Source organism: Camelina sativa, chromosome 2 (assembly GCF_030686135.1).
Source record: "Camelina sativa cultivar CO46 ecotype springtype chromosome 2, ASM3068613v1".
NCBI classification, from domain to species: Eukaryota; Viridiplantae; Streptophyta; class Magnoliopsida; order Brassicales; family Brassicaceae; genus Camelina; species Camelina sativa.
In genome coordinates, this window is record NC_141881.1 from 1,414,758 (window position 1) to 1,426,852 (window position 12,095).

General features: G+C 37.4%; 2 protein-coding genes across 7 annotated transcripts; both read left to right on the forward strand.

Annotated features, from left to right (window-relative positions):
• The first annotated feature begins 169 nt into the window (after nucleotides 1-169).
• On the forward strand, nucleotides 170-4,419 carry LOC104713574 (receptor-like serine/threonine-protein kinase ALE2). Its single transcript, XM_010430732.3, is given in 9 exon segments — nucleotides 170-521; nucleotides 1,020-1,436; nucleotides 1,566-1,715; nucleotides 1,718-1,936; nucleotides 2,172-2,384; nucleotides 2,763-3,134; nucleotides 3,276-3,519; nucleotides 3,597-3,744; nucleotides 3,828-4,419. Coding segments are annotated over 9 exon segments (2,175 nt in total). The 5' UTR covers nucleotides 170-490; the 3' UTR covers nucleotides 4,209-4,419.
• A 1,616-nt stretch (nucleotides 4,420-6,035) lies between these two features.
• On the forward strand, nucleotides 6,036-11,962 carry LOC104713584 (histone-lysine N-methyltransferase EZA1). Of its 6 annotated transcripts, none has more exons than XM_087479416.1 (18): nucleotides 6,036-6,168; nucleotides 6,253-6,724; nucleotides 6,972-7,091; nucleotides 7,187-7,455; nucleotides 7,660-7,818; nucleotides 8,068-8,152; nucleotides 8,255-8,398; nucleotides 8,488-8,535; nucleotides 8,616-8,687; nucleotides 8,979-9,577; nucleotides 9,659-9,806; nucleotides 10,100-10,320; nucleotides 10,394-10,525; nucleotides 10,618-10,705; nucleotides 10,802-10,849; nucleotides 10,939-11,067; nucleotides 11,146-11,223; nucleotides 11,563-11,962. In XM_087479416.1, the coding sequence occupies exons 2-18, from the start codon at nucleotides 6,686-6,688 to the stop codon at nucleotides 11,752-11,754; spliced, it is 2,571 nt and encodes an 856-aa protein (XP_087335542.1). In that variant the 5' UTR covers nucleotides 6,036-6,168; nucleotides 6,253-6,685; the 3' UTR covers nucleotides 11,755-11,962. The 6 variants fall into 6 exon arrangements, with proteins under 6 accessions (XP_087335542.1, XP_087335545.1, XP_010429044.2 ...); XM_087479419.1 differs by having other exon boundaries at nucleotides 6,039-6,168; nucleotides 6,253-6,721; XM_010430742.3 differs by lacking the exon at nucleotides 6,036-6,168 and having other exon boundaries at nucleotides 6,177-6,724.
• The last annotated feature ends 133 nt before the right edge of the window (nucleotides 11,963-12,095 follow it).

Consider the following 12,095-nt stretch of genomic DNA (forward strand, 5'->3'; position numbering starts at 1 on the left):
CATATACGCTCAATCAAGTACGCCGCACGCTTCTCTTCTTTTTGTCGAGCATTCAAAAACCGAAACGATCTAGAAAAAGAAAAAGAAAATATTAAAAAAAATAAACATATTGGAATAAAGAATTAAAGTTTTGTTTTTATTAATAAAGAAAAAAATTAAAAAGAAAAGAGAGAGAGAAGGAGGAGGAGCTTCTTCTTCTTTTTCTTCTACAGTACTAAAAGCGGAGTGAAGCCGAAGAAATCTCCGCCAACGGAAAAGTTTTCCTGGGAGCTGAAATCGATGGTGGCGATGGCAGATTCTCAATCTAGGGTTTCTGGAGCTCCGTTTATTTGTGTAAATATATCCACCGTTGAAAACCCCCTGAAGAGGTTTTTTTTCCGGGTTTAAGGTCTTTTACGTTTCGTTTCTTCTTCCGTTGTGAGTTTCTGTTCTCGCGGCGAGTTTTTATTTATAGATCTGAGGGTTTTCAAGCCAACGGAAAGTGTCGGTGATGGAGATTTTCTCACTCGCGAGCTCTTCTGGTAATTTCACTTTATCTTCTTATACTCTCTCTCTCTCTCTCTCTCTTCCAAGTGTAGTAGTGATCTCGAAGTTTTTAGAGAATTATGAAATCGAAGGGGAAAAAAAAGTTAGTCTATGGACCTATTTGTTAGGTCAGTCTGATTTTGGTTAGTGAAAAAATGGAAATCAAATCGCGATATGGAATTTGGAAATGTAGTTTGGGGTTTTGAAACTGATTATGTTTATAGTTTCTAAATATGGTACACGATCTTTAGCTCTGGACCCATTATGCTAGATTATCCAGGCTAAAAAAGGCAAAGTAGGTTTGATTTTGGACCATGCCCTTGCATCTTTTTCATGAATATATAGGTTTGTAGTGGGGATTCATTGTGTTGCTTAAAGACAGTTCTTGTTTTACTCCCAAGTAGTTGAATTTTTTTACCCATCACATGGACTAGCTTTAGGAGATTTCTTGTTTTACCTATCTGTTACTGTTTCTAATGATATGTCTATCTCAGGTTCGCAAAGAGATATCCTAATAATGGCGTTGAAATCGGTGGTTTTTGTATATTGTGTGGTTTCTCTCGTCAGTGTTCAGTTCGCTGCTGCTCTTTATGAAGGACTGACGGTTTCACCAACTTTATCTCCTTCAACTTCACAAGCTACCCCTGATCTTCCCCTACCAACTGACTATCCGCGGTTTCACAGAAAGTATTTCGCACCACAACAAGCAGAAGCACCTCAGTATCCTCCCCCCTATAGTCGTTTGGTCGCCTCTGTTCACCCCCCTACTAGCTCGCATTTCTCCAAACCGTCCGTGAAAAAGAATGCTCAGTCTCCCGGAGCCGGCTTGGTGGATATTTCCCCGGGACAATCTAGTAATAATGCACTTCCTGATGCCTTAACTCAGCCACCTTTGTCCCCCTCCATTTCAAGTATGACGTTATCCAGTCTCGTAATTAAATAAACATTATATACGTTCTTTACTCTTTATCCATTTTAAATTGTCATTTGAATAACATACTAGTTTAAAATTCATTGTGTGTATTTTGTTTATCTTCCAGATTGTTGCAAACCAGATATGGTACTTAAACGAAGAAGTATTGGTTGCCATTGTGTGTATCCTATAAAGCTGGACATCCTTCTCTTGAATGTTTCAGAAACTCCTAGTTGGAACATGTTCATGAACGAATTTGCTACCCAGCTTGGTCTCCTACCCACCAAATCGAGCTGATCAACTTCTATGTGCTAAGCTTATCAAGGATGAACATATCAATGGATATCACCCCTCATTCTGGAATTAGTTTTTCAGCAAGTGAGGCATCAGCAATAAACGCTTCGCTTATCAGCCACAAAATTCAGTTTAGCCCTACTTTGGTGGGAGATTACAAACTTCTAAACCTTACTTGGTTTGAGGCCCCTGCACTTTCTCAAGGTAAACTACTTTTCTCCAATTGTATCAGGGCAAGAATACAATCGGCACATCAGTTCTGCACATTTGAGTTTACATCTGTGGTCACACTCAAGTATATCATAGCCGAAAGAAAGTAGACTGATAGAGTTTACTTTGTTAACAGTACTACAGTAGCATCTCCCAGTTCGATGCTTTTGCGAGTATCTAACCGTGTTTCCTTACATTTTCATTAATATAAGCCTGAATATGTTTGCAGCACCGTCAGTGGCTTCTTCACCTCATAAAGCACCATCACAAGGATCCTCAGCGTCTACGTCAGTAAGATCTCCAGGGAAAAAGAGGCATCCGAATCTTATACTTATCTTTGCCATAGCCTCTGGTGTGCTTATACTTGCTATAATCTCTGTGCTTGTTATTTGCTCCTGCGCACTCCGAGAAGAGAAAGCTCCTGATCCTCACAAAGAAGCTGGTATGTACCTCTTCTCATAACAAGGATTAAACCTTTTATGTTAGGGCGATCTCAGTTCGAAATACATGAGTCATATCAGAAGATACACAGCATGTGAACTGCACATTGGAAAGTTAGCATAGATGTGGGGGAAAATATCAATTTTTCTGTTGGGTCTAAAGTTGTGTCGTTATTTCTCAACTCCAAATCTCTCATTTGACCTTATGTAAAGGCCAATAGACCGTAGAAAATCAAACAAAAGAATCAGGAAGGATAGGGATACATAGATGATGAATGATTCATATCGATGTTACCAGTGTGATTTATGTTACTTTCCTAAATCCTGCCAATTTGATTCTTGTTTTTAGTAAAAACTAAATTGCATCTTCCTTCTTTCAGTAAAACCAAGGAACATGGACGCTGGTTCAGTAGGGGGATCTCTTCCTCACCCAGCAAGTACGCGGTTTCTGTCATATGAAGAACTCAAGGAAGCCACTAGCAACTTTGAATCTGCTAGCATTCTAGGGGAAGGTGGGTTTGGCAAGGTTTACAGAGGCATCTTAGCCGATGGTACTGCTGTAGCAATTAAGAAGCTAACATGTGGAGGGCCACAAGGCGATAAAGAATTTCAGGTGGAGATTGATATGTTAAGCCGTCTTCATCATCGTAATTTGGTGAAACTTGTGGGTTACTATAGCAGTCGAGATTCTTCTCAGCACCTACTTTGTTATGAGCTTGTTCCAAATGGCAGCCTCGAGGCTTGGCTCCATGGTAATATTATACTCTTCGCTTCCCTTGCTACTTACTTTAAGATCTGACATTACCAAAAGAAGTTATTGTATACTACTATACTCACTGTTGCAGAAATTTATCTACAAGAGTGGTTTATTTAAGTTGATTCTTATGTTTCAGGGCCTCTCGGGCTGAACTGTCCTCTTGATTGGGACACCAGAATGAAGATTGCACTTGATGCTGCAAGAGGACTTGCTTACCTGCATGAAGACTCACAACCATCGGTTATACACAGAGATTTCAAAGCCTCTAATATACTCCTTGAGAACAACTTCAACGCCAAAGTCGCAGATTTTGGCCTAGCGAAACAAGCTCCTGAAGGCAAGGGTAATCACTTGTCTACCCGTGTTATGGGCACATTTGGGTGAGTTGCTCATCCCTCTCGAAATTATTCATGTACACCATTAAGTTCTGCCTATTAAATCTAAAATCTGTTTTCAGGTACGTAGCGCCTGAATATGCAATGACGGGACACCTACTCGTCAAGAGTGATGTTTATAGTTACGGTGTGGTTCTTCTTGAGTTGTTAACTGGTAGAAAACCTGTGGATATGTCTCAACCTTCAGGCCAAGAAAACCTCGTCACTTGGGTAAAAACTCCTCCAAATCCTGTCCAGGTTTTTGTATTATCATTGTCCAAGTCTTGAGTGTAAAAATGTGATTGTGGATGCAGACAAGGCCAATTCTAAGGGACAAAGACCGATTAGAAGAACTAGTCGATTCAAGACTCGAAGGAAAATACCCAAAAGAAGATTTCATAAGAGTCTGCACAATCGCAGCGGCTTGTGTTGCACCTGAAGCTAGCCAGAGACCAACGATGGGTGAAGTGGTTCAGTCACTTAAAATGGTTCAACGGGTTGTTGAATATCAGGACCCGGTTTTAAACACTTCAAATAAAGCTCGCCCTAACCGGAGACAATCATCAGCTACGTTCGAGTCAGAAGTAACGTCTTCAATGTTCTCTTCTGGTCCTTATTCTGGTCTAAGCGCTTTTGATCATGAAAATATTACACGAACAACTGTTTTCTCAGAAGATCTTCACGAAGGCCGATGATAGAACCTATGGTCTTCTTTTTTTTCTTTTTTTCTTTTTTTTTTTCTTTTTTTGTCTCCCACTTAAGGTGAGAAAATTTCGAGCAGAGAAGCTTTTGAGTTTGGGACATGATCATATAGCTCTTTGGATTTCGGGTTCTCCTTTCTTGGAGGATGAAATTTTGTAAATATATGTTTCTTATTTGGTTAATTAATTAAATGTTTACCACAAATCATCAGATATGAATATCATTGTCAATAATAATATATATAAAAAAACTAATCTAAATTATAATCTCGAATGGGTGCAATGACACAATGTAAAACTTGGAGCTGGTTGGTGTATCATTTAGTTCGTTACTCTTAGATAAATCTTATGGGTGAATTCAATCTAATATTCTTTTTTTTAATTGTCATATGAAATATATATACTTTCTCTGTTTCACAAAGAGTGTCATTCTGGAATTTGTTTTGTCATTCTGGAATTTGTTTTTTGTTTTACAAAGACTATCATTTTATATTTCTAATGTAACTTTTTACATGGATTTTTCTAATTTATCCTCAACCCAAAACTCTTTTTATTAAATTTAAATGATAAATTACTCCTTAAATAAGAGCATATATGTATAATTCTAGTTTTTCTTTATTTGTGTGATATGTGTCAAAATGACATTATTTGTGAAACAGAGAGATTATTAACAAAAAGGAACGAAGGTGGAATACAAGGTAGGATACGCCGGCAGGACTTTAACCTCCATAAACTAAGCCGACGAGACTTTACCCCTCCAGAAAACACCCTGGCGAGGCTTAAAGCTCTAAGAAACTAAGCCCCAAACTTGGGGAGGCAGATAAGGAAATAAACAGATATAAACAAGATAGTAGATTTTACACAAAGAAACCAATCTTCTTTTTGCCCGAACAAACCAATATCGCAAGAAGTAGAAGGCTAAGGACACCGGAGCTGGCCACTACCTTGAAAGACTACAAACATCTTGCCTCACTTGGTGATTTAGAGTGAGAAAACTTGGGAAATCTTGAGCGGCGTGATGGTAGAACCTCAACCAAGCATTCAAAGACCGTCGGAAACGCCATGGTCGGAAATGTCAACTAAGTGACTTGAACCAGTAAGAAGAACTCAAACCTAGGCGGATCTCACCCTAGATCTGTTTGGTTGAAGCTGTGTGAGGAAACCCAAAACAATAGGTCGCCGAAACCGAATCACCACCACACCGACTGTGAGGGATTCTCGAAGATTTGAGAGGATTTGTTTAGTTAAAAATATAGAAATCCTAATAATCTCATAGTTTTAGGTAGGATGTGAAATTTTTTTTTTCCATAAATCATATCAACTTCCCTAAAATCATTAAAATCACTTAGGGGTGTATGATAATTTTGAAGGATTTTATGGGGATTAGGAAATTTAGAATTTTAATGATTTTAGGGAAGTTGATATGATTTATAGTAAAATTCTTTCAAATACCACATAAAACCATGAGATTTAGATTTATGTATTTTTAATTAAATAAATCCTCTCAGATCTTCTAGAATCCATAAAAAATTATTAGGGTGTATTCAATCTAATATTCCAAATGATTTGAGTTTTCATGAGATTTTAAATGATTTTAATGATTTAAAAAGATTTATTGTAAAATTCTTCCAAATCCCATCTAAAACCATGAGATTTGGATTTCAATATTTTTAACCAAACAAATCTTTTATAATACCTAAGTTATTAAAAATCCAAATCAACAAATTATTTTGAATAACAGTAGATTTTAAAGTAATTTTTTAAATCATCAAATATGAAATTTTGTATATATATGTTTCTTATTTGGTTAATTAATTAAGTGTTTACCACAATCATCAGATATGAATATCTTTTTCAACAAAAAAAAAAATATCTAAATTATGATCTCGAATGTAAAACTTTGAGCTGGTTGATGTATCATTAGTTCGTTATATATAAATCATATGTAGAGAAGGTATTATTAGACCAGAAGATCTATTATATATATATTTTTTATTTTATGCATAAAATTAGAAACGTTTACTTTTTTTGGTGTCAGAGAAAAACGCTCAGAAACGCTCGTTTTGTGGGATTAAGCACGCGGAATGACATAGAAGGATCCAAAGGGCTGCAACTTTCTCGTGCAAACCCCTCAGTATCTCACCTCCCTTTTCGCGGATGATACTAGGCTAGATGATACCCATTAAGATACAAACATTATCACAAATATAAATTAATTGTCTCCCTTAAGCAAAGTTTCTAAAATCCATCAGTCAAGATATAACTATTTTTTTTTGGTTTTAAAAAGGAAATATAATAATTAATATGCCACACGTATAAGCACTATTCATACACACGCGTGTGGCTTCCCCTTGTATTGTAATTGTAACCCCCCTTCCCAGTTCCACACTCCGTTCGTTCGTCCTTCTTAAGAGAGAGGGAGAGAAAGAGAGAGAGAGGGATAGAGTAGCGGAAAGCTCGAGGACGCATCAATGGTGAAGGAAGATAGCGACTCCTCCGAACGAATCGTAGTCAGATTTACCTTTTGAATCTCCTTTTTTTTTCCCATACTTACTTTGTTTGGAATTATATCTGATTTAGCTCGTATTCGCATGATCACTCACTCGCGTTTTTTTTTCCCATCTGATTGATTGTTCGTGTATATACCCGCTTGATTTTGTCAAATTAAGATCGGCTTCTCTCACTTTTGTTTACTGTTTGAGTTGATGATGGACCTAATTAGTGTTTGTGTTTTTTCCCTTGTTGATTTCTAAATAGAAGTCACATGTAGATGATGATGACGATGATGGTGATGATGGTGTTAGTATCGAGGGTTTGGAGAACAGATTGGGTGAGCTTAAAAGGAAAATTCAAGGAGAGAGAGCTAGGTCTATTAAAGTAAGTGATCTTTCTATATACATGATGTTCTTTCTGATTTTTGCCCAATTTATGAATTCATTTATTGGTTTTGATTATTTTTCATGGAAATGTAGGAGAAGTTTGAGGCTAATAGAAAGAAAGTGGATGTCAATGTCATTCCTCTATCGTCCGCTGCGTTGAACCGGGTTACCTCATCAGGGGAGAATGAAAATAGCAATTTGTTTGCTTCGAGGATGGAGACTCCACTCTGCAAGTTGAATGGTTTTTCTCATGGGGTGGGAGATAGAGACTATGTTCCTACTAAGGATGTTATCTCTGCAAGTGTTAAGCTTCCGATTGCTGAGAGGATACCCCCATACACTACCTGGATTTTTTTGGACAGGCATGCACTTTTCTTTTCCATTCTCGTCTATAGCTATCATCACATTGTTTTGAGTACAATTGTGGTTGTTTGTTTTTCTGAGTATAGAAGTTTCACAATGATCTCCTCATTGGATTGACAATTTCATTTTCAGCTGAAAATATTCAGTTTCCGTATTATGTGAATTTCTTTTTCTTGTCTGAAAAATATAAGATAATAATGCAGAAATCAAAGAATGGCTGAAGATCAGTCTGTGGTTGGTCGACGACAAATATACTATGAGCACCATGGTGGTGAGACACTAATATGCAGCGATAGTGAGGAAGAACCAGAACCTGAGGAGGAAAAACGCGAATATTCCGAGGGTGAAGACTCCGTTATATGGTTAGTTTTGCAGAGATTCACTACTGTCACATTCTTTACTGGGGGCAAATTGTGATACTAGTATACTTATCTTAATATTTGAGGAATGAAGTACCTGGGTGGAATTTATTAATCAATAAAAAGCATTTGTTGATGCTAAAGAAAGATGAAATCTGTCGTAGTTATATGAAATTTCATTCTTTTTAGCAGTAAGTTTGAAATTGATCTCACTATATATAAATTTCTTAATTCCTTGAGTTCAATTGGCAGGTCGATTGGGCAGGAGTATGGCATGGGTGAGAAAGTGCAGGATGCTCTTTGCCAGTTCCTTAGCGTAGATGCTTCATACATTCTGGTGTAGTTTTAGTCATCTTGTTCTTGTTGTTTATCTGATGTTGTTTTTCTGGTCTTTTTATTCTTCTTCACTAATGGTGTTTGGCTTTCCTGTCTGCTGCAGGAAAGATACGATGAGCTCAAGCTGAAGAATGTGGAGAATGTTGAGGGCTTTTCCAATTCCGGATTCAAGCTGGGAATATCTCTAGAAAAGGGCCTTGGTGCTGCTCTAGATTCTTTTGATAATCTTTTCTGCCGCCGTTGCTTGGTACTTGGAATTTTTCTTTTGTGACAGAGAGATCATGCGTTACGAATTTGTTGTTAATCATGTTTATCCTTCTTTTGTTATTCTAACAGGTGTTTGACTGTCGTCTGCATGGATGTTCACAGCCTCTGATTACTGCTGTAAGCGTCAATCAGTCTTTACTCTTTACTTTGATTAGATTTGCTAATTTTTCAACATAACAGAGGACTTTGGTTGACAGAGTGAAAAACAGCCTTATTGGTCTGATTATGAAGGTGATAGGATCCCCTGCAGCAAAAATTGTTACATCCAGGTCTATCTCTCTATGTCTCTTTAAACACTCACAGAGACGAGTATATTTGTAGTTAAGGAAAAACAGTTTTCATTTTAGTGTGTTTTCTTAATAAACTATATTTGAGCAGTGAGATCAGAATTGATGTCATTAGTATTCTGCTCTAGGTTTGAGGTTTAGCATGTAAATGTTTGCTAGAGGAGTAATCTTTCATCATAGTTGTACGAGTGCATAGTCTTATTTATGTATGAGTTTCTTTTTGTTCAGGAGTTTGGATAATCATCATTTTTATGTTAATGGTTTTATCTGCAGGCGGTCAGAGAAGTACCAGGAGCAAGCAGTAATTTTGCATCTAGAACAGAAGAGAAAGCTTCAGAAAAGGAAGGCAGCAAGGCTGTCTCTTCTGATGACCTTCATGATGCTACTGGTGGTGTCAATATGCAAGTTGAAAAGACAGATGTTGATTCCATGAATTTAGATTCATCCTCCGGTGTAGACCATGGCCATGGAATTAGGGGAAAGCGCGAGCTCCCGAATCTCGAAGACTCCAATGATCTGTCTAGTTCATCTAACAAGAAACAGAAGATCGCAGCCTCGGATACAAATATATCATATGTCAATCCTATCCCTAGCTTAGATCAGGCATTAGATAGCACAAAGGGTGATCAAGGTGGAACACTTGATACCAATAAAGTAGATAGAGACTCAGGAACTGATGCAAAAGTAACTGAGCGTATTCCAGACAATTTGGTCCATGATGGTGGTTCCTCGGTTTGTCAGCCAGACCATGTTAGTGGAAATGGAGCAATAATCATTGGAGAAAAGTCTGAGACAAGTCAACCATCTACGGAATGGAAGCCTATTGAGAAGGATCTTTACTTGAAGGGAGTTGAAATCTTTGGGAGAAACAGGTAAACTGGATCTTAATAAAATATTATCTTCACACATTGAACATGTATTTACATCTAGTATGTTTGTTCATGCTGTTTCAGCTGTCTTATTGCAAGAAACCTGCTTTCTGGCTTGAAGACATGCCTAGATGTGTCCAGTTACATGCGAGAAAACGAAGTTTCATGTTTTCGAAGATCTGGCACCCCAAATTTGCTGTTGGATGATGGTAGGACTGACCCAGGGAATGATGTAAGCTCTTGATCTTCCTAGGTTCCTTTTTTCGTTTCAGTTTTTCTGTAGTCTCTATCACTTTGGGCATTGGTGTATAGAAAGTTAGTTTGCTAGACTGATAGGGTTAGAGATCTAATCCAGCAGAATAATTTTTGATCTGGAACAGCCAATCATTTTACTTAATTTCCCTGAAACTGCATTGGGCAAGAGAAAAGGATAGTTGCCTATTAGTTGGCTTAAACAAGTGTTTATCTTATTTGATATTTTTTTTCGATATTCTCATGCCATGTCTGTCTGACTTTACTTGACAGGATGATGAGGTGCCTCCAAGGACAAGATTGTTCCGTAGAAAAGGCAAAACACGAAAGCTGAAATACTCTACAAAGTCTGCTGGTCATCCATCTGTCTGGAAAAGAATAGCCGGTGGCAAAAACCAGTCCTGTAAACAATACACGCCGTGTGGATGTGTGTCAATGTGTGGAAAGGATTGCCCTTGTCTAACTAATGAAACTTGCTGCGAGAAATATTGCGGGTATGCAAACAAATACAAGTCAAATGTAGAGGATCTTCTTAATTCTTATACTAATCCCTTGATTTCAATTCAGGTGCTCCAAAAGCTGCAAAAATCGTTTCCGAGGATGTCATTGTGCAAAGAGTCAATGCAGAAGCAGGCAGTGTCCCTGCTTTGCTGCTGGCAGAGAATGCGATCCAGATGTTTGCAGAAACTGCTGGGTTAGGTAATCAGTTTAAATCCAGATCTCTTGATGTGAAAAATAAATTGAATCTACTATTTGATGAGTAATTTAAGAAGACTTGCTTATTTACTCAGTTGTGGAGATGGTACTCTCGGTGAAGCACCAAGACGCGGAGAAGGGCAATGCGGAAACATGAGACTTCTCCTGAGGCAACAACAGAGGGTATAACGTCGTCATTAAATCATGCATATACAAAAAAATAAAAATAAATGTATTCATTGTTAATAAATCTAGTTTCTTGTGTACTATATTTACCAGATCCTATTGGGAAAGTCTGATGTTGCTGGATGGGGTGCTTTTCTAAAGGTAAATCATGTTAATCTCTTTCTCAGTAACTATTGTTTCATACCTCCTCTCTTTACCTATAAATAATCTAATCCTCATCTGATCATCAGAACTCGGTCAGCAAAAATGAGTATCTCGGAGAATACACTGGCGAACTGATATCACACCGTGAGGCAGATAAGCGTGGGAAAATATATGACCGGGCAAATTCGTCCTTCCTCTTTGACTTGAATGATCAGGTGACTAAATCTATTACCTCCTATCTGATATATTCCTCTTGGACTTAGTATCTATAAGTTTGTTTTCTATATCTACAGTATGTCCTCGATGCTCAGCGCAAAGGAGACAAGCTGAAATTTGCCAATCACTCAGCAAAACCCAATTGCTACGCTAAGGTACCAAAAGCTCCTCGCTCATATCAGTTTTGGTATCAAAAACCACATGATCTTTTAGTAATTGTACCTTCTCTTTTGCTTATTCAGAAATTCCAGTTATAATGTTTACTAGGAGTAGGTAAAGACTAGTATCAATAATAAAGAGCTCTAAAAAATTAGAGGCGAGAGTAGCATTCTATACAAAGCTAAGTACGAATACTAAAGAAAACAAATCTAGCTTTGTAAATTATGATCAAACGACAGTTGTGTCTACAATCTTCGTAAATATATCATTCTTGATGTGGAAAGAGTTTTATTATGTATACAAGAAAAACTTAAGGGTCTTTGTTTGTGTTGTAGGTAATGTTTGTGGCAGGAGATCACAGGGTGGGAATTTTTGCAAACGAACGGATAGAAGCAAGTGAGGAGCTTTTCTATGACTACAGATATGGACCAGACCAAGCACCAGCTTGGGCTCGCAAACCTGAAGGATCAAAGAAAGATGATTCAGCCATTACTCATCGAAGAGCCAGAAAGCACCAGTCTCATTGATGAATGCTGACTATGTAAAATAAGAGCCTCGTTTAAACTAAAAAGTATAGATCATGAGAGATGATATTGAAGCTGGAACTTGTGCTTATATTTTAATTAGTGTTGAGATTTTTAATTTATCTTGATATAGGGGATAAAACAATTTATGTATGTATTATTATTTGGGTCAATAATTAAAATTTTATTTGGTGGACAGGCCAATCAAAAACAATAGTGTTGTCTTTGGTTAATCAGATTCCAGTAATGATAGTTATTTTTTTAGTTACTAATCACTGAACCGGAGATGTTTGAGTTGGAGTTTTTTTGCTTCTACGCTCGGAGATGGAAGCTCTAATCTGGAC